At 47.5% G+C, this 20790-nt stretch overlaps 1 protein-coding gene across 3 annotated transcripts in view; it reads left to right on the plus strand.

Annotated features, from left to right (window-relative positions):
• Window positions 1-8014, plus strand: part of MYT1 (myelin transcription factor 1) — a 68680-nt gene extending 60666 nt beyond the window's left edge. For all 3 annotated transcript variants that reach the window (XM_076351976.1, XM_076351977.1, XM_076351978.1), the window contains exons 19-23: window positions 2294-2515; window positions 3106-3197; window positions 4124-4227; window positions 4347-4490; window positions 5949-8014. In XM_076351976.1, coding sequence (XP_076208091.1) covers window positions 2294-2515; window positions 3106-3197; window positions 4124-4227; window positions 4347-4490; window positions 5949-6089 — 703 coding nt within the window. In that variant the 3' untranslated portion in view covers window positions 6090-8014. The remainder of the gene's footprint in view (window positions 1-2293; window positions 2516-3105; window positions 3198-4123; window positions 4228-4346; window positions 4491-5948) is intronic.
• The last annotated feature ends 12776 nt before the right edge of the window (window positions 8015-20790 follow it).

The following is a 20790-nucleotide window of genomic DNA, read 5'->3' on the forward strand; positions in this document are numbered from 1 at the left end:
GCATCACCAGAGCTGGGATTTTCTGACTCCTAGAAAGCTGACGTTGTCCACCCCCGGGCTGGCCTTGGAGGCTCGGTGTGGCTCTGCTGCACTGTCGGCAGCGGGACCGTGGGTGCAGGTGCAGGCAGTGCCAGGTGGGCACGAGGGTCTCCACGGCATGAGGGCATGAAGGCATTCCCCAACGTCCCGCGGCACGGGCAGCAACCCCCGCTCCTCCAGTACACCCAGGAGGAGCAGAAGCTCCTCTGAGATGTGCAAAACAACACAGTACAACAATCCTTTCCCCGCTGCCTTCCCCCAGCCCTTGGAAAGCTTGTGTTCTGCCTCCCACAGCAAGGTGCGCCCGGTGCGGGTTTGCGTTAAGGAGCTTTCGCTCTAAATCCATCCTCCGTCTGCACCGAGCGCCACTTGGAACCCAGCCGAGCTTTGCACATCGCCACCGAGGAGAAAGTCATTTAGTCCCTGTTGGGTTTTGCTGTTCATCCTTCAAGTAATTTGCTACAGACATGATTGAACAGATCACGTCAACCTTCAGCCCAGCCCTGGCATAAAGCGGAAGCATCCACGGCTGCCTAATTGATCAAACACTACTGGTGCTTCTGTTAAATAATAATCATTTAAAAAAAAAAAAAAAATTAAAAATGTCCAAGCCAGCTGTTTTGCACAATAAGGCTCCGGTTTATTTTTTTAACAATGAAAATGTAATGAAAGTTAAATTAACAGCGTAAAATATGTAACGGTTGGGCCGTAATGGCTGCATACTAAATGCTGGGGTTAGTCTCTTTCTCTCTCGTGCTTTCCCCCCCGCTCCTTTTCCTCCTGAGGATTCAGTAATTTGCTCGTGATCATATAAAAGCAATGATGTTATGAATTTACTGAGGATCCTGCTGGCAGGGATATTATAAGTGAATTGTGCTGCATTTGCAGCTGATTAAAATCGAGATCAGCATTTTTCAAATTATCTTGGGAAAAGGCTGGGTGTACAGCTCCCCCCTTCTGCTGTCATCTCCCTTTTGTACGAAATATAAACAATCAGGGTAATCATTTCTGCGGTGAAACGCAGCTTGCGATTTTCAGGAGCAGCTCAGAGGATATTTTGCTGGGGAAACTTAAGTCCCTAATTGCTTTCAAACCGAGGACACGGGGTTAATTTTGCCATTTCTTACCTACTTTTCCTCCCACCCCTCCTTTTTTAGAGTAGCCTCCCTTGAGTAATAAACTTTTAACTGTATTTATAATTGACTAGCATCTTTAAACAAACCACAGCAGAAACCTTAATAGATACACCAGGCTTTGTCGAACGGCTGAATTTAGTGAGTATGCCATTAGGCGGGGAGTTTGTGAGCAGGGAGGAAGGAGGTGCCTGTTAGAGAGGCACTCAGCCTCTTGGCAATTAGCACAAGTTGTGTCAGTGCTTCCATGATGCCCCTCGCAGCTCCTGTGTGCTTTAACCAGCCACAAACGGCGGCAGAAGCACGGGGGCGGGAGGGCCCGTGCACCGCCTTGACGACAATTCCCACTTTCATCCCTTTGCGAGCGCAGGTTGATCTCTTGATAGCCGCGGGACGTGAACCAGGAGGAGGAGGCGGCAAGCGAGGCTGTGCCGCGGCTGCAGGCTGAGCGGTGCCCCAGGGTTTATTTGTCCTGTCTGATGGGGTACGGACTTGGAAACCCCTCGGATGCCCTCCTTGCAGGAGCAGGTTTGCAGCTTTTCGGTGCACAGGTTGCAGCCCGACCAGCTCCCGGGTCAGGGACTGGTTCACGAGGAAGGGTTGTGTCCCCATGGGTACAGACAGTGCTCCTAGATCGCGTTGACCATGCTAGTGTAGGGTGATAAAGTTGATGACCCTGGGTTCCTCTGCAGTAACACCGGGCAGAGCTGGGTGTAAATTTGTCATGGTTCGGTGCGAGCGTGTCAGCCTTGAGGTAACGTCGGGATCCCACGTCAGGCCGCCCTACCTGCCATCTTTGCCCTCAATGAGGCACCGAACATACGGTTTGGGACACCACTGGGACCTGCTTTTGCTGCAAGTGTGAGTGTGATGTGACCTCCACAGTCTTTCCCTCTTGCAGGATTTACCTTGGTTCTCTTTTGCTCTCTTGAAGGGGCAGTCATAGCTCTTAATTTCCGATCTGCCATTTCCATCAACTAAGCACCTACCCCATAAAGTCCAGATGAGATCCCTAAATGCGAACGCTCTCTTCCCAGGCTTCCTCGTTCCTGCTCATCCCTAATTTCCTTACGTCCCTCTTCATTCCCGTGCTGTAATTTTTGGTAATTCCCTGTGCCCAGGTGTCCGGTTCCTGGCTGCGTTGGGCTCGGACACATCAGCGGCAAATATGCCTCTCACCGGAGCGCATCAGGGTGCCCTCTCGCAGCCCGCAGGCAGAAGGAAGGATCGCTCAATGGGTCCTCATTTTCCTGGAAGTCGTTGAAGAATGAAGGCCCAACCTGTCCTACACCGGGCTGCGATGGCTCTGGCCATGCCAACGGGAGCTTCCTCACTCACAGAAGGTAAATCGCAGGGTTGAAATCACCGGGAGCGTGACAACATTGCCATGGACTAACCTACCTGCCTTAGATGCTCCTTGAGCATCGTTCAGCTCTTCATGCAAGGCTCAATAGCTGGTGCTTTTGATGCTGACCTCAGTCACGTTGCTCCGAGGTTGGAGCTTTCTGCGTGGAGGAAAATGCTAACTAACAATACGTGAGTTATTTTAATATTGCGATGGTGAGATGTGGATTGGGTAAAATCATGAAAATTGATAATATAACGTCCTTCCATGAGCAAGCCAGAACAGGACCCACCCCAAACGGGGGATTTGACACCCCAACCAGCCAGACTCGTCTCACCTTCCTCACCTGTCATGCCCTCTCTTTTAGGAAACAATGTGGTTTTTAATCTTTGTTCAGAGAAAATTGCTCTCGCTTTATAAATGGGGAGGTTTGTGGCATTATTCATAAAGCAATTTCCTCTGTACCGTAAAAAGCTTTTAGAACTGTCTCGCAGCATGAACTCTACCAAATGGTACGTGCTCTTGTTGGGAACATAAGCACCTAGAAATACTGAGAGTTTATGAAACCCCTTTTTACTTGCTTTTCAGTTTGTCAGGGTGTCCAAGAGCTACTTTTGCTGGGAAGAAAGGAAAACTCTCAGGGGATGAAATTCTCAACACAAAGTTCAAGACCAGCGATGGTAAGTTCACTCCTTTTGCTTTGCAGGTGTGTCGGGGTATTGAGCCCGTATATCTTTTTCTTTGCAGACTGAAGAGGTTTCAACACAGAAATCTGGCCTCAGATTTGCAAGCTTATCCTGTGCTATGAGCACCCATTTCTTGGGTTGCCTGGGTATTGGGGTGGCGTGGTACCGGCACCGCTCCCCGAGTGACATACTGGGAGGGAGCAGGTGAAACGATAAAGAAGGAGTTTCCATAGTGAAATTCCAGGCAAAAAGAACTAATGCTGAAATTGAGATTTTTTTTTTTTTAAATATTCACTGGCATTTTTACAAATCACTTGCAGTCGTTCAGCGATTTTCACCTATTCAGGGCTTTTAATCCTGCAGATATTTCTGGATCTGGAATTTTGTTAGCGATGGCAGTTTGCTTTTCCAGTGCTATTACTGAGGTTTCTGTGGTATTTGACAAGGTTCAGGCATTTGACTTGAATACTTATATAGTTTGGAATCTATAAATACCCGCACTCTTCTAGAAATATTGCTTTATTTTATGAACCTCGTAATTTCTAATCAAGGCATGCATTAGTTTTTTAAATGTCATCTTCCCAAACTCAGGACTGGACAGAGTGACCTGAGTTTTCAGGGCAATCAACCTTGCAGGGTGCGTGGAGGTGCTGGACTCCAACCGCTATGCTGTCGTTGGCTTTTGCATTTACATATTGACCTATAAAGTACCATTGAACCATGATGCTAAAAACCTTACTAAAAAACTAAAACTAAAAATAAGCAGGTGAGATGTGCATCCCGTTTAGAGGACGTAAAAGCAAAGGCAAGGACTTTGTGAGTGGTGATGTCCACGCAACAGGACGGGCTCAGCAGAAAGCTCAACATTTTTGCTTATCCTGCAAGCGTTTGCTGACTGCCCGTGACCTTCTCTCCCACAGTTCTGGAGAACGATGAAGAGATCAAGCAGCTGAACAAGGAGATCAGTGAGCTGAACGAGTCCAACTCGGAGATGGAAGCCGCCATGGTGAAACTGCAGTCGCAGGTTTGTGTGCTTTGGACGGGCATCCAAGCCTGTGGATGCACGGCCAAGCCCCTTGCATGGGTGGTGGTGGGTGCCGTCGCGTGAGGGTTGGTAACCCTGGCATGCGCCTTGCTCTGCAGATCTCCACCATGGAGAAGAACCTGAAGAACATCGAGGAGGAAAACAAAATCATAGAGGAGCAAAACGAAGCCCTGTTCCTGGAGCTCTCAGGGTTGAGCCAGGCTCTAATCCAAAGTCTTGCCAATATCCGCCTTCCGCACATGGTAAGAAACTTTGACAAGCGCTCGCCCCAGCCGGTGTGATCGAGAGAGCCGTGCCAAACCCAATTCACGATAAGGCTTATGCACAATTAAAGAGTGGGAGAATTTCTCTATATACACCTACGTGTCCTTTATAAGATCAGTATTTTTGCCTTATCTCTGAAGCTTGCATTATATCTCCCTTTTGTTGTCATTTTCTGCTGATCTCCCTTTGTATCTATTGTTCTGTCTCATTACATCTGGGAGCATTATCACAAAATAGGAAACTTTATCAAGGGCACCCAGCGCCTTTTAGGCTAAGACAGCACAAGCAGAGATCAGGAGGGATTGGATTTCAACGTCAGAAAGATCTTACAGCTCCTATTATAATGCAGGTAGTTTCAATTCAGTTTTGAATAGCTGGCAGCCAAAGAATAGCATTCTTAAAGAGAGTGTATTTTGTTTAATTTAACAAGGTCTAACAGCCCACAGCATGTTACATAGAGTTACTGCAAAATGAAAAGACTGCATTAAAATAGTAAAACCACAAAAGGCTATTAATTACCTCCTCTCTATTCCCAGGAATGTAATTACTGTTGTCAAAACCAGGTGTGTGGAGGGGGGGCTCGTGTTGTTGGGGAAGCTGTCCTCTTACAACTCATAAAGACCATCGCAGTGATCATAGGAATGAGCTTTTGATTTATTTTTTCTGCCATCCGTTTTTTTGGGAATCCTTTTCATTGGGGTTTGTATTTAATTTCAGGCTGGTTGGAGAGAAGCCATCCTCCAGCAGAGCAGTTTTGGATAGTATTCACCCAGCTGCCTAACTGGCAGAAAACCGCTCGCTGAGTGCTTTTCTGTGAAGTATTTGACACATAAAGGTCAAATAAACTGTTCAGCAAATATTTTTTCAAGGTTTCAGGCAACTCCAATTAAATAATGCCCACGAGACTTGTATGCTCATTTTATTCCTGTTCTTTTTCTTCCTTCTCCCTTTCTTTTTCCCCCATTAACTCCAAGATAGGTATTTGCAAGGTTTCCACGATGCCCCTCAAAAGCAAAAGCTGTACTGCAGCAGCGTGCTGGTGGGGGCAGATGTGAGCCCAAGGTGACCGGGCTCCTGTCCTAACTTTGCCTTTGGTTCCCTCCATGATGCTTCAGCAGTCCCTGCCTCCTCTCGTCCTCCAGCCCTTCATTTCCATGGCTTAATTCAGCCTCAAGCCTGTCAAACTGCCTGCACACGCTTAACCTGATGCTGTTAATAGTTCCACGAGGCCAATGCATAAAATTAAGGACCCAGTTAAGATCTGGCAGGATCAGGGGTTGCACAAAGAGGTTCCCATACATACAACACCGCACACAAAAAGGGTCCGACGTAGAAACCTTTGGCCGTTGGTACATACAGACGATTAATTGCAAAGAAACATCTCAGCCTCTTCCTGCTCTACTACTAACACTTTTATTTGGCTTTTTTGGCTGCAGGAGCCAATTAGTGAGCAGAACTTCGATGCATATGTGAACACGCTGACTGACATGTACACCAACCAGGAGTGCTACCAGAACCCGGAGAACAAGGACCTGCTGGAAAGCATCAAGCAAGCCGTCAAGGGCATCCAGGTTTAGCGCTGGGATGGAGACGAGCAAGCGAACAGACTGTAAGATGGAACTTTCCCTCCAAGTATTCAGGTTTACAAGTTAGAAAACTTGTTTAATGAATGGAAAAAAAAAAAAAAAAAGAAAAAAAAAGGACCAAAATGTAACCAAGAGGCCATTTCTGAGACGTGGAACTGACCGAACTCAATGTTCTCGTTTACTTAACTTTGGACCTTCTTGACAAAAGTGGGATTTTTCTACCTGGACCACGAGGTAGATCAGGATGGAAGGTTAAATTCTCCAGTAGGCTGTGGGGCTCGGTAGCTGGTGAAGAGCAGGCATCTTTCATGAGTTGCCATGCTCTTGCAGAATTGATCCAAGAGTTAAAACGTTACAAAAACAGGGTCTTGTCTGATCCAAGACTAGCGTATGACTGGCTTAAACGCTCATGTTGTCTATGGTTGTATGTCCAGATCACCTACTCACACATGAATTATGTTCTATGTTGCTACAAGTGCTGGAGCTGCAAGCTACCTGTAAATCTGAACCTGTGCTGGGCCTCCCAACCCCGAGGTGTTCAGATATCCACTGGGCATGGGAACTCTGAAGTATTATAAAGTAGCTTATTTTTATTTTCTGAAAGAAATCTGAAGAGCAGTTCTGGATCTCCAGTGGAAAGCGCAATGGAAAAAAGGTTCTCAGGGAAGCTTTTGGAGTTTGCAACTACAGTATTCCTTTGTCTGTCTTAAATATGAGAATAGCTATTATGAATAGGCCAATACCAGATATTTCATACAGAAGAATTCTTAATGTGTCATGGTCCGGTGTATATGATTTTTTAGAAGTCTGTTTGATGACGGTTCTGGTTCTTTTCATTATTGTGATCATCCTTACAGTGGCGCAGTACTGCCAGTCCAGAGATCATACATCGATGCCAGAGAACGTTTGAGATTGCGATGAACAAAAAAAAAAAAAAAAAGAAACAAAAACCAACAAAAAGAGAGATGTTAATTAATGGCCAGCAAAGTGCTTACCTACCATGAATCAGTGGTCGATTTCTTACAGGTATCCACAGGGCAATGGGTATTTTTTGGTTTGGTGTTCTACATTTTGCGCAAAATCACAGCGCAAGCGCCATTCTGCAAAAAAAAAAGAAAAAAAAAGGAAAAAAAAAAAAAAAAGAGTATTCAGGTATTGGGTATTCTTCCAAAGAAGCATTTTGTAAGCAGCTCGGTACACGCAGCCCACTGTGCACTTAAAGAACAACTCTATGAATGTCTTTGCGACGCTGCTCTCCAGCACCTGCTCCATCGCGCGTGGAGCCGGCTGTCACCCCGCGGGCTCGCTCTCCCCCACCTTCGCTCCCATACGGAGCTTGCTGTCCCCCTGCTGCAAACACTTTGGAAGCGGAGGGGGGCAAAACCTCCCGAGGGGTCCCAGCATGGGGAGCACCCGCATCCCGCATCCCGCATCCTTCCCGGCGGCGGGGCGGGCAGAGCTGGGGAGGATTTTGCTGACCCATACTAAAGGCAAGACTGTGGTGTCGTTTCGAGCCCAATCCTGCAGATATTTAGGGCATAATCCACGATTCAGAGAAGTCAGGAGAAAGCTTCCCGGCAATGGCAGCGGCCACTGGATCCGGCCCCGAAGCTCACAAGCGACTTGACTTGTGTCGGTTCCCCTGTTGAGTGCAATAGGGCAGCTGGCGTGAGTGGGTTTACTCGCATACATAAGTGTTTGCAGGATCCGACTCCATGAGTTCACTTATTTTAGAACCCATTCCAAGTGCAAAAATACAGAAGAAAGGGAAAAAAAATAAAAATAATTTGAGGTGTTAAAAACACAATGTTCTTAACATGTAAATAGAGTCCAAATTGATTGTGACTGCAATTCAGTTAGTATTTAAAAGTAGAGAAATTGCACTTCCTGGAAGAAAGAGAGGAAAAAAAAAAAAGTAGTTAGTTTAATTATCCTGTAAATTATTTAATTTTGGCAAGATGTATGTAATTTATATTTACAACACCTTATGTTAACTTTTTGCTATTTATTTAACTTTTTTATTTATTAATTTTATACTTATTTTAAACTGGACACCGCACCATAGAAAAGAAGATAAAAGAAGCAAAAAAAAGTTAAAAATTAAAACTTTTGACCATAAAAAAAAAGATATTCCAAAAAACAGAAAAAAAAGAAAAAAACCCCTATCTACAACTCCTACTTGTAATTTTGATGCAACCAAGTTATTTTTTATATATTTTGTTATTTATTCTTTTAACGATGGGAATTTTTTTAAAGATATTTTATAACTGAGACATTTTGATAATTTTTTGGTTTGTTTTTTTGTGGGGGCAGGGGCACCGGGGGGAAGAGAGACTTTTTCAGTTTTTCTTTTCTTTTTCATTCATATTGTTTCAGGCACTGATAACAGGAAATGAAAATTCTGTATTTATTATTTATTTAATATTTAAGTCGGGAAAAAAAAATGAACTGTGCTCTTGTTGTATATTTATTTTGTCGTTTGTGTGTCAGTTATGTGATGACTGAGTACTTGTTTATGTGAAGGAATACTGTTAATATTTAAATAATAAAGAGTCACATTGAAAGTTATAGCAGGCTACATGTTATTCTGTGAAAACGAATACTGTGATCTACTTTCCTCAGGAAATGTATTTTGCAGACAGAACTTCCTTATGTAATGGCAGGGTTATTTCGTAATAAAACCCAGTTCTGTTTGTGACTTTAGTTCCTATGGTCTTTCTTCAAGCTGCTGCCAACGTCCCCAACGGGTCCCTGATGGGCTTCGTCCTTGCTCCTGCACTGTGGCTTGGAGGGTCGGCGTGTGTCCCCCCCTCGGAGCTGCAGCCAGGGACTGCCCACCCCAAACCTGGCTCTCCCCGCCTACTAAACTGGGGGACTTAGGGGGAATTTAGGTTTGGTATCTCTCAAGGCTTTGAAGAATAAGGAGCTGTCACCATCCAGCCAAGCAGGTGCCTAAAATCCCGCCAGTCCCATGATGGGGAGAATCAAAAGTCCAAGCAAAGGTGCCTATTTATTTAGTCGGTTGCTGGAGCCCCTTTCCCAAGGCAGGAGGGCTGCAGGCAGCGTTCCTCCGGGCAGGGGTCGCACCCTGCACCCCCAGCACTCAGCATCCCCGGAATTTCACAGCTTTGTGCTCCCGCAGGTGGTGTGCGAGCAGAGGAGATGCCATCGGGAGCGGTGCAGGAGATGCCAGCCCTGGGACAGGACACAGAGGTGGACACTTTCCCCTCCTGGATTTACAAAAAAGCCTCACCAAACTGATCTCTGAGGTTTAGCTAAAATGCTGGGAGGTGGCTTGGTTTTGTCAACAAGATTTCCTCACTTATATCTGCCTGTTCACAGATTACCTTCCTGGAAGAATGGAGCTTTTTCACTGGCAAACGAGTTTATGTTTTGAAGCGGTGTCAATGAAGAGAATTTCTCACCTGTCTCTGTGTTGGAGACATCATTTCCGAAGTTGCTGAAATTCAGTTTCGCTTTGCTGTGGCTTCCAAGGTGAAATAAGGTAAATCACATTAAGGCCATTTGGAGCTGAGTGAGTTGGGTCAAATGGGAATTTCAGGCAGGTACATCACCAAGAAATTCAATTCTCTGATTAACTGAGCTGAACTTTCCTGATTGCCCCCATGCAGAGGCACAAGTGCTGTTGGGTTAAGGCAGGAGGTGCTGGCTGTGCTGCAAAGACACAAGGGTGAAAGGCAGAGTAAAATGGAGCCAAAAGGGTAAGAACTGTAGCCAGAAAAATTTGAAGCAAAATTTTGGGTAGAAAGAAGATTTCTTAAAGCCTTTCCTCAAGCATGTACATGGCTATTGGTGTTCATTGGAAGTTTTTTCTGTCTTCCTTGGGTGTCTGCAAGCTGTCCTGGGGCAGGACAACTGGCAGAGGCTTAGGACAGGCTCATGGGGATGGTGGAAGAGAGGACATCCCTCCTGGAGAGACTGCAGTAGATGCTCTTGCTTAGTGCTGGTGGGTTTCCAGGGCCAGTGTGGTGGACAAGTGGGCTGCCAGCTCTGCCACCGGCTCTGCCCTCTCCCCCTCCTTTGCAGGGCATGGTACAGAGATCGCAGGCTCAATTAAAAGTGCAAGGCAGGGGCTGGTAAGAGTGGTCAAACTTAGGGCCCACAGTCTCCCTCAGTTGTGACTGACAGTGAAATCGGGAGTAACTAGGAGCCATGAAGTGACACAGCCACCGCAGAGACACCGGGGACGGTTTGGTTCAGAGCCTTCGTGCCGACCCCATGTATGCAGCAGTAAGAGACCTTCCCTCTGCTCCTGCTGCAGCCCCAGCTCCTGGCACAGGAGGTGTCCTGGGACACAAGCCATCCTGCCTTATCTTCATGTTGAGACAAGCCGGAGACTTTGCTGCAGCACTCTTGGCTCTGCTGAAAGCAAGCGCTCCTCCTGCCTCTGCTGAGCTCCTTCTCCAGCTTCTTCTACCAGCACCTGGCTTTCCTCTCTCTGAGCAGTCAGATTTAGGACCTGCACTGAATCCCCTAGCCATGTGGTCCCAAATGCCTGAGAAGAAACACCCTCAGGAGCGAGGACTGCCGGAGATCAAGCCCAGGAGCTGTCTCAGTCCCAGGAACTGTGGACCACAAGCCCCAAGGACAAGCTCTCTTTGAGGCTTTGCCGGACACAACTTAGAGTCGATGGGGTTTTGTCCCCTCCGCAAAGGGCTGCACATCTTAAAAGGAGAAAAACAGGGTGACTCATGCAAGGGTTCACCTAAACTGGCTGGCATGTTGTTTTTCTGAAGGGCACATAATTGTTTTATGGGGGATTTCACTAGACTTTGCACCACTGAGCAGTTCCTTGTGCCAATATTTGATTATGATGATAGAGCTAATAGACATGCTCACTTGTCCTTTCTTAACGAATTGGCTGTGCTGCATAATAGAGCGGTTAGATTTGTGTTAAATTGCAGCTTTGGGAGCCATCACTGCGAGATGTTATCTTCTCTGAACTGGCGTCCTTTATCACAGGGAAGGGAATTGAATTGGTTTAAGATGGTACACTGTCAGTTTAGAGGTGTGCTTAGGAGAGCTCTTAAGCCTCCTCCAACCCGTGTAGGGTGAGAGCTGAACGGCAGAGGAGAGTGGGTCTTTTGCTTCAAGGATGCAAGGGAAAAGATACTTCTCAGCATCTGGTTGTTTCTAAACACGTGGGTAAATCATTGACCAACGAGAGCGTCATTTGGCCTCACTGATACCACTGTTAATTGCTAAAAGCTGCTAATGACCCATCCCTCCATTCTCCCGCTCAAGTGGTACCTTCCACTTGTCAACATTTACCTAGCCTCTCCCGGAGAGCCACGAGCTCCAGTGACGGCTTTTGGGCGTGCTCAGAAAGGGGTTTCTTTCCCAGCCTTGTGCATTTCTTCTGATTTTTGGTCCCCCTGCCCCAGAACTCCTCTGGGTGAAGTCTTAAGGCTCAGTCCATCTCACCCTGCTCCCACGACCAAGGGACCCTGAAAAACACGCAGCTGGGTGGTCAGGAAGGGGTTGCCTCGTTCTCCATCAGGTTACTGGGGAGAGAAGGCAACTTTGCTCTTCAGAGATGCCATTTGGCATCAAATTCACCCCCCTCGGGCCGCAGGCAGATGATGCTGAGGCTGGGGAGCAATCAGATGGGCTGGAGATGACACTGCAGCCAACAAGTTTCCCCCGCTGGAAACTGCTCCCCTCCCAACCAGCGCTGAGCGCAGCTTTGCTGGATTAAGGGCTCTGGCCCGCACTTGTTAACACACTCACTTCTCCTACTCTTTTATGAGAAGATATATCCTGAAACGACCTTCCACTTTGTACAGAAGGGCTCGTGGGATTGAGGCTGTAGGAAAGCATGTGGATGACGCATTCTTCAGACAAATAGCTCTCGTTATTCCAGATGCCTTTATCCCCTTCTTTCAGTGGGATGAATAAATCACCAATTGTTGTAAAAATGGTAGCATCAGATTTAAAGACATTTTTGACCCTGTCAACAAGGAAGTAAAACAACCATTAAAGCCCGCTTTCATTTATGTAACTGCAACGCTCCTTTGTTTGAATGTCAGTGACTATCTGTGATGATCTGAAGAAACACGAGCCATGAAGGGACAGAGCAAGGACATATGCTCTGCCTGAGCTCCAGGACTAGCACAAAGGGCTGGACCACCCCAGGAGGACCGGTCCACACTGAGATACGATGTCTGACCCCGCAGCATCGTGGCCACGGTTAACTCCAGCATGCCCTTATTGAAGCCAGGACGTGCCAAAACTTTTCCCTGCCTCTTCCTTACTTCCAGCGAATCCCAGAGTCCACCCAAACTGAGCACGAGGCAATGGCCAAATGGTTTGGACTTAAACAGGGGCTAACCCGGCCTTAGCACCGCAGGGGAGCTAGTTTTGGCCTGAAGCTCTTCAAGTTCAAGATCAAGGATCAGCTCCTCAGGTTTTGCCATTTGCCAGAGGACTCCTTCTCGGGCTTCAACATTTAATAATCCAGCCCAACCATGCTGAGACTGTTTAGCAAGTAAATAACATAAATCCAGAAGCTAGATTAATAAACAGTCTAGTCTGTCTAGAGCAGTCTACAGGGGTGGAGAGATAAAACTAAAATATTTATTACCAGCTTGGGGATGAAGTCATTAATTTAGTAACTACCCATTGCTTTGCTTCTTACAGTTGTTAGCAGTCTGAAGGTTACAGAAGATTAGGTGGGAAACTGACTGCCTCCCTGCTGAGAGGAGCCTTTCCCATGAAAGCCAGAGCCCAGCTCCCATCTGTCACCCCATTACATTTGGAGGTGGTGAATATATTACCGTGCCGCTTACCGAAATAAAACAAAACAAAATTTCTGCTGGCCACATGGCAACCCTCCGCAAAATTTAATGAGGACACTGCCCTTTGTGCGCGGGGCCATTTTCAACAGCTGTAGAGATGAAGGCAGGAGGATCTTTGTTGGCGCTTGCCGGTTGCTCACGACGTGGCTCCCACAGCAAGCCCGGCCCCAGCAGCATCGCGAGGGCAGGCACCTTCGGGGAACGATGCTTCGGCTGCCTCTTGTCCTGAGAGGTCAGGAGCATTGTCAAAGCCTCCCTCATCTGCGATTTCTCAGTGGGTCTTCACATTTTCAGGAGAGCGAACATGGGTATTAGTTCATTCCCTGCTGTGATCTGATATTGGGGAGCATCCAGGACTTAGATATACACATCCTCTTTATAGTGATTATGGATGGAGTCCCCTGATGAGCATGCTCCCCCGCTGACAACTACAATTTGCAGCGATGCTGCAGCAAAAGTCATGGTGGGGGAGTGAGGGAGGGTGCCTGTGTGCCCTTGGCATATTTTGTCATCGGTTTCATCCAGGGACAGCAAAGAGCTGTCATCCAGACGAAGTGCACAGGGGGTGGGGTTTGAGCAGGAGGCAGTTTGTGATGTGGGACGTGTGCCCCCCACCAGCTCCTGCTGATGAAGGGCCGAGACGCTGCTAATCCTCCCTGACGACTGCACTGACAGCGGAGGTAATCGAATTGCCTAAATAATTTAATCGAATCTTTACCCTGTTTTGTAAAATAAATAAAATAAAAACAGGCACGTACTGTGAGCACGGGACACAGACCACAGGACGGATGAATATACAGATACAGCCACCCAGCCCTGCTGGGCGGCCCCCAGCTGCAGCCTTCCTTGGGGGGGACAAGCTCCAGCAGCACTTAGTGCCCGTCCCTGTTCTTGAGGAGGGCAGGAGAAACAGGTCGGAAAGCACTGAAGGGTGCTGGATGGCTCCTGGAGAGCTCTGTCCTGACGGAGCTGCAGCTCCCCTGCAGAGACCATACTCCTCGCTCAGCCACCAGCCTTGGAAGAGCCCCTTTGGCCATGGGCGTCCCTGGTCCTCCTAAAGCCTTGGAAGGCAGCAGAGCCACGTGGACCAGGCAAAGCAGAAATGAGTGGGAGCCTTAAGCGGGTGCCTTGAGGAAATAAGAGAGGTCAACAGGAGACACGATGGCCAGCCATGGAGAAAGGCATCTGTGCTCTCTGTTAACACAAGAAGTGATGATAAGCGCCTGCGGGTCATGCAGCGATGGACACTGACTTTTACCCTGAGCCATTTGGTGTGACTGCTACCAACCCAGAGAGCACCAAGCACCTTGTCTTCAGGTAATTTCCAGGTAATCTGGTTGACTCAAATTATCCTTGACGACAGGAGAGAAAGGAAGACAACATCCCTGAAATAGTATTCTGGTTTCTGCAGGTTCCCACAAAGGAGAGGCTTGCGTGAGGTTTGTGGGCAGCTCAAAGCAGACAAGTACGAAGCTGGGTCTCTAGGTACTGGGGATGAGAGGCTCTGTACAGGTGGATCAACCGTGATGTCTTGGCCAAGACTTTGCACTATGGTTTTAATGACATCAGGCTGTGTTTTAGCACAGAGTGAGATTTTAGTGGTACCTTAAGCAGGGTAGGGAGGAGAGGAAAAGAGAGAAAAAATGCTTGTGAATCAGACAGGCTTCTTCAGTGCTGAATGGCACGACAGACCTGCAAGATATTTCTGCTGTCACCAAAAAGTAACAGAAACATTTCTGCAGAGCATTAACCTCAATTTTCCCCTCACAACAGACTAATTTGCAACTGTCAGCGCAAGCATCTTTGTCCTGACTATCCTGTACTCTGGTACACATCCAGCATGGGCAGGGCTAACTGCAGAGGCCCTACCCCAGTATCATGTCATTGCATTACCCTTTCATTTCTCTTATCAACGCCACCATTCAGTTCCACTCCTTATTCCCAGCCGTTATCACAATGAGCCAAGAAAGTGCAGAGCACCAGCCAGGAGAAAAGAAAAAAAAAGAACAGGTGAAATTCTGATGTTGTCAGCTAAAATAGTTTCCAGATGAGCTCTGCCCACAAAGAAGATGAATCTTGGTGATTTAAGTTGCCAAATTTTACATTTGCTCCCTCTCTCCCATCTCTCCTCTCGGCTGCGAGCTCAGAGTGGAGTTCTGACACTGCAAAGTGTTAATAGAATTAGTCTCCTGCTATAAACTGTTCACTGGGGCTTGTTAGCTCAATTGTTGATGCTAAATTCTTATCAGAGCCACCTAAAAGAGCATTAATCAAGAAAGGCTGAACTCCCTGCCTGGGTCACAGAAATTTAATTAAACCCCAAGTAAAACTGGAAAATCATTTTGAAAAGAGAAGAGACGAATGCAAAATGCTTTTCATCATTTGACTCTGCATCTTCATAGTTCAAATCCTCAGTCGTGATTTCAAAGCGAGTTTTGCCAGAGCAAAGGCTGAGTGAAACACAGACCAGACTTCCCTCAGTGCCTCCTTTAACACAAGGTCCTGATGCTCATCCAGGATAAATGAAATATGGAAAACCACTGATTAAGGCCTGCTAAGGACCAGGACCCACAAATGTAAAGGAGCAGAATGCCCTTCCAAGCAAAACAGCGATCTCCTTGAGTAAGGTTGTGTTATGGTTATTGGTTTATGGATTTGTATCTATTTTCCATTTGCTGTGCAAAAAGGCTTATGCAACAAACCATTTATTCCGTAGATGCAGAGAAATATTAGTACCAGCGTCGGTACAACCTCGTGTAGGATATTGTGTGTAGTTCTGGGACCTCTCTTTGGAAAAAGAAAAGATGAATTCATCCTTGAACAGGTGCAGGGAAGGACTGGCAGGGTGATTAGCAGAAGGGAGAACCTATCTTAGCAGAGGAGATTAAAAGAGCTTGGCTTGTTTAGCCTAGAAAAACAAAGGTTAAGAGGGGATATGATTACTCTTCATAAATACATTCAGGGTGGGAGGAAGGGGAATGATTTAAGTTAGAGGATAATACGGGTAGGAGATCAAATAAGGCGCATCTTGGCCAGGAATAAATTTCCATTGGAAATCTGAAGATGTTTACTTATTGCTTGCTTTTCCTTGTCTTTATTTCCCTGTGTTTTACAGTATCCTCCTTCCTTTTTTTTAAACCAGTTTCTTTTACAAATATTCCAAAACCTCCCTCAGGTTTTGGAAAGGCCTTCTGAGCAGGACAGCTGAGCCCCCGTGGTTTTTAAGGGGAGATGGACAAATGTTGTGGCTCCTGCAGGCCGACAGGTGGGTCTGCAGGTAGGACATGTAGGACTACCAAAACCAAAGGAGGAGCAGGACAATGTGACATGGCTGCCTTCTTGTTGTATTTTTATTATTTATGAATCCATAAAACCCATTGATTTTATTTAATCCATTAATCACTTGAAAGATCCAGGAATCATTTTCTTCCCCCATAAATATGAAAAGCTTGATTTCTGAGATTTTTATTTGGCAACCCTCTCCTAAATCATGGCAGATGGGCCATAACGAGACAGGAGAGAGACAGGACACTGAACGGGGCTCACCGGTGCTCCTGGCAGTACCAAGAAGAGACGAAGCACCTCACTGCTGTATGTCCCCAATGGCAGGGACCTCTGGTGACGCTTTCTCCCGCTCTCAGCCAGGCTGCACCATCTCCTGGCTGCTTTCCTTTGACGACGCAGTTAAGTGAGATGAATCCGGGTCTTTATGGGTCCTTTTTCCAAGTGGCAGTGGTTATGCACGGTGCAATACAGTGGAAATCAAGACATATGTTCTTCCTCTTGCTTCAGCAGTTACTCACAGAGCCCTTTGATGAAGTGAAGCAAGAGGAAAGCTTTAGCAGACACACACACACACACACACACACACATATACCCTTTGCATGGGCAGGAGGATCTCAGGTGATTTGCCATCAGTGTGTTAATAGTAATACTAGTGTAAATGTGTAAGTCTGCATGTATTTATATATATGCATATGCGTGCATGTATGCATATATAGGACACGCTCCTGAAAGTGGTATAGTGCCAAACTGACCAGAAAACACAACAGAGCATATTTTGCAAAATGAAAAAAAAAAGGAAATGGTGGAAATATAACCCTATGATTTAATGCTCCTCCAGCTCTTAATTTGTGTGAGTCATCCTGTCACCCACAAATTACCCTGTTGACTTAAACAGCCATCTGTATTGCAAGGCTGCAGGTCAGGCTGCCTGAGCGCACCAGCTCTGCCTGCCAGGCCCTGACACGGGTGCTAAAATGAATGTTTACTATTTGCTCTTTCAAATAAATAAAAATATCCCATTTTAACTGACCATCACTAAGATGGACTTTGGAAGTTAATTCATGCTGACTGGTGTTTTAAAAATATTTGTAAAAGAAATTGGTTTAAAAAAAAGGAAGGAGGAAACTGTAAAACACAGGGAAGTAAAGACAAGGAAAAGCAAGAAAAATCTTGGCTTCAGCTCACCCCCAAGAAAATTACTTGCTCTCAGCAATTAAGCATCTCCGCTAACGAAGGATGGAGACCTGATTCTTACCGGTAAGACTGTAGAGCTGGGAGTTGCTGAGAGTAGGGACAGGGATTGCACTTGCGCCTGCGAGGGTCCCTGCCGTGCCCCAGCCCAGGGGAAGACGCTGAGGTGCAACCTCCAAACCCTGCAGCAGTGCCTGTACTGCTGGAGACACCTTGTGGTACATGGCTGAGAAATATAATAATGCTGGGATATAATCAGTGCCACCAGGCCCTGCTTTCCCAATCCCACTTTGCTTTTTCCACTCTCAGAGACTGCTGGGGCTCTTCAAACGGGGGGGGGGAGCTGCCCACACGCATTTGTGGACAACGCAGACGCAGGAGTTACTTACTCATCTATTGCTGACTATAACTCATGGATAACAAAGACCCAGGTGAGCCGTAAGGAAGAAGGGAAGGCTTTTTAAAGTGCAGGGAAAGAAGTGGCACAAAGAATCGGCAACTGCAGACCCATGAAATCATGAAATCCCCAACCATTCTGTTTTTCTAAATGTGGGTATTTTTGCAATGTTATCAGACAACTTTGGGCTTCCTCCAGAGCTGGAGCCCGGTGCTGTCACCCACGTGGAGGTGTTTTCAGCAATAACTACATTTTCAAAGAACCCAGAGGAGAAAAAACTCCCAGGGGAGCAGAACCAGCGGGTGCCAGTGGAAAGCTGGGGGTGAGGTCATGCAGCAGCGAAAGCATGCCTGCCCAGGCACAGCTTGGCGTGACTCTTCCGTTAATCACCCCCCTTAGCGCATGATTTGGGCCACGTACTGCAGAGATGTGCGTGAGTTAGAGGTGCAGAAACTCACCTGTCACAGCTGAAGGGGTGACTGTCTCCCTTCAGCTAGTTCCTCCCCATGGCTCTGCCGCCTGACATGTTCGGGGTACAGGCAATGAGGTGGGGACTTGCAGTGGGCAAGTGTCTTCCCTGCGTGCTTCTCCTGGCTAATTCCTGTAATTCTCTGTTTGGAAACGGAGAGGCCGCAAATCTCACCAATCCTGGCAGTGAAAGGCTGGAAGAAATCATGAATACACCTGGGAGGGCTCAGGGTATTTGGGAATCCCTTAAACACTCCTCAAGCTCTTTCGGGGACTTGCTGCAAGAGCAGCTGCTGCCGCCGAATCTTCCTCTCTGCCTTAGTAACAGTTTGCAGGGAGGCACAGTGATGCTCCCTTCTACTCCTGCTGCTGCGAGCTCTCTGCCTACAGCACAGCTGCTCTAGCAATAAAGGGAATTTTTTTTTACCCAGCTTTTATTTTGACAATTTTTGCGCAAAAAATAAACAAACTGCTATTTTTCGAGCGGCTCGAGCAGGAAGGGGAGCAGATGCTGAATGGAAGCCCTGGAATCACACGTGTAAGGAGTTTGTCTGTTCTGCGTTTGCAGATTTCAACTGCGTTGCCATTATGCTTGAGTGCTTTCTGTATTAAACAAGATGAGGCGAGCGCAATCACCACGTCCTGTTTTGGTTGAATCAGCAAGGAGGAGTTTCAGCGCTCACTCTCCACGAATAATCCCATTCTCCCAGGCAGCTGCCTTCTGCGAAATGAAAGTGCAGACATCTACAGTATTACCCCGTGCCTGTTTGCAGAGTCTGCTGTTATCATGTTAATGAAGGGAGCCGAGATAATCACCTTAAAGCATAAATACATCTCAGATGCTGATTCACTTTCTCCTATTTGAATCTTGTTTACCAGAGTAATTCTTACTTTTTTCCGCTGCGGGCTTGTTGTGTCTGGAAGGGTAGCTATTTCTTTTTTTCACAATTCATCTCCAAAACACTTAAATCAAGAAGCCTCTTGTCTAGATCTGGTTATTCCTTCTCATTTCGTAGCCATACGTAGTATCGAGTCCTGGATCTAAGGCCAGTCCAGACAATTTTGTTTGATCTGCAGCCTTAGCGGTCACACAGATCGCGTAGCCTCAGCCAACGCTGTGTGGGTCACTTACGGATGAAGACAGACACGCACTTTTAGAGGATAATTTCTCTCACTCTGAGATGGGTGACAGGAACCACTTTTTCCCCATGTCTTGTCGGGCCCTGCCACGTCGGTTACAACCACTGAAGGAGCCTACGTGGGTGGGTAAAAGCTAAATTAGGTGCCTAACACTCAGCCAGATCACATCAGGGGACAGGGATCCCTCCACTGCACGAATGGCAAGTCAGATATTGCGGCAGTCTCGCAATACTCCACGTTTTCTTCAAGCCCCAGCCCCTGGAGTCAGGTGAATACGCATCTCACTTATTTTCTTCTCAGTTAATTTCTTTCTGGCGTTTACGGTTGCAGCAAAAAAAAAAAAAAAAAAAAAAAATCCAAGCATGTGACTCAAGTTGGGTGTTCACAGGCTCGAAATGCAGAATATCAATTAGCTCCCAGAGCAATGTTTTTATTCTAAGTTCCCGTGATTTTTTCCCAAGCCTGACTAACAATATCAGAACATCTGGTGTTGTCCGCGCTTCACGCGGCAGGTTTAGCTACAGCACGAGGACTGCGTGTACCAGCTGGAGACTGGCATCTCCCCAGCTCCTTGCCGGCTCCCACCGCCGGGCTGCTCCGTGCATCTGCTTCCGCACCCTGGGAAGTCCCGATCCCACCCGGAGCCGGGGCAACGTGCTGTCACAGCGAGGTGTGCTGCAGGGGATGAGGACTGGGAGAACTGGGAGAACCGGGCGCTGAGCTGAAGGAGCAGGTGTGGAAATGCAGCCCTGTGCTGGGAGGCAGAAATTAGGGCAGGGTAGGGCGTACGGGGCCGGGGGAAGGCAGCCACACTGCGATGGGGAGGTGTTCCCAGGAGCTGTGCAACGGGACAGATGGGGAAAGATGGGAGTCCTAGTCTGCGTTTAGCCCTGGTCCATATTTAGGCTGGATCTCTGGGTGCAGGCTGTTGGCCCAGTCTCTATTTAGACCTGGTCTGCATTTAGACCTGGCCGATATCCCTGCGCTGCTGGCCCAGGCCATATTTAAGCCTGGTCTGTCGGCCCCATCTGCATTTAGCTCCGATCTGTAGCTCTGGCCCACATTTAGGCCCTGCCTATGGGCCCAGCCTGTTGACCTAGGCTGTATTTAGACCCAGTTTGTACTTAGGCCCGGTCTGTATTTAGCTCCGGCCTGCAGGCCCAGTGTGTTGGCCCGGTTTGTATTAAGGCTTGGTCTGTAGGCCCCACATGCAGGCCCTATACATAGGCCCCACAAGTAGGTCCCGTGAGTCGATCCCACACGTAGGCCCAGCCCGCATTCAGGCCGCTGTGCCGCCAGGGAAGGGCGAGCTCAGACAGCGACGGAGCCCGGAGCCCCCCGGCCGCCCCCGCACTGGGACGGGCCCGGCGCTGCCGCGTCTCCCCCTCAGGGA

The sequence above is a fragment of the Aptenodytes patagonicus genome, chromosome 14, assembly GCF_965638725.1.
Source record: "Aptenodytes patagonicus chromosome 14, bAptPat1.pri.cur, whole genome shotgun sequence".
Lineage (NCBI taxonomy): Eukaryota > Metazoa > Chordata > Aves > Sphenisciformes > Spheniscidae > Aptenodytes > Aptenodytes patagonicus.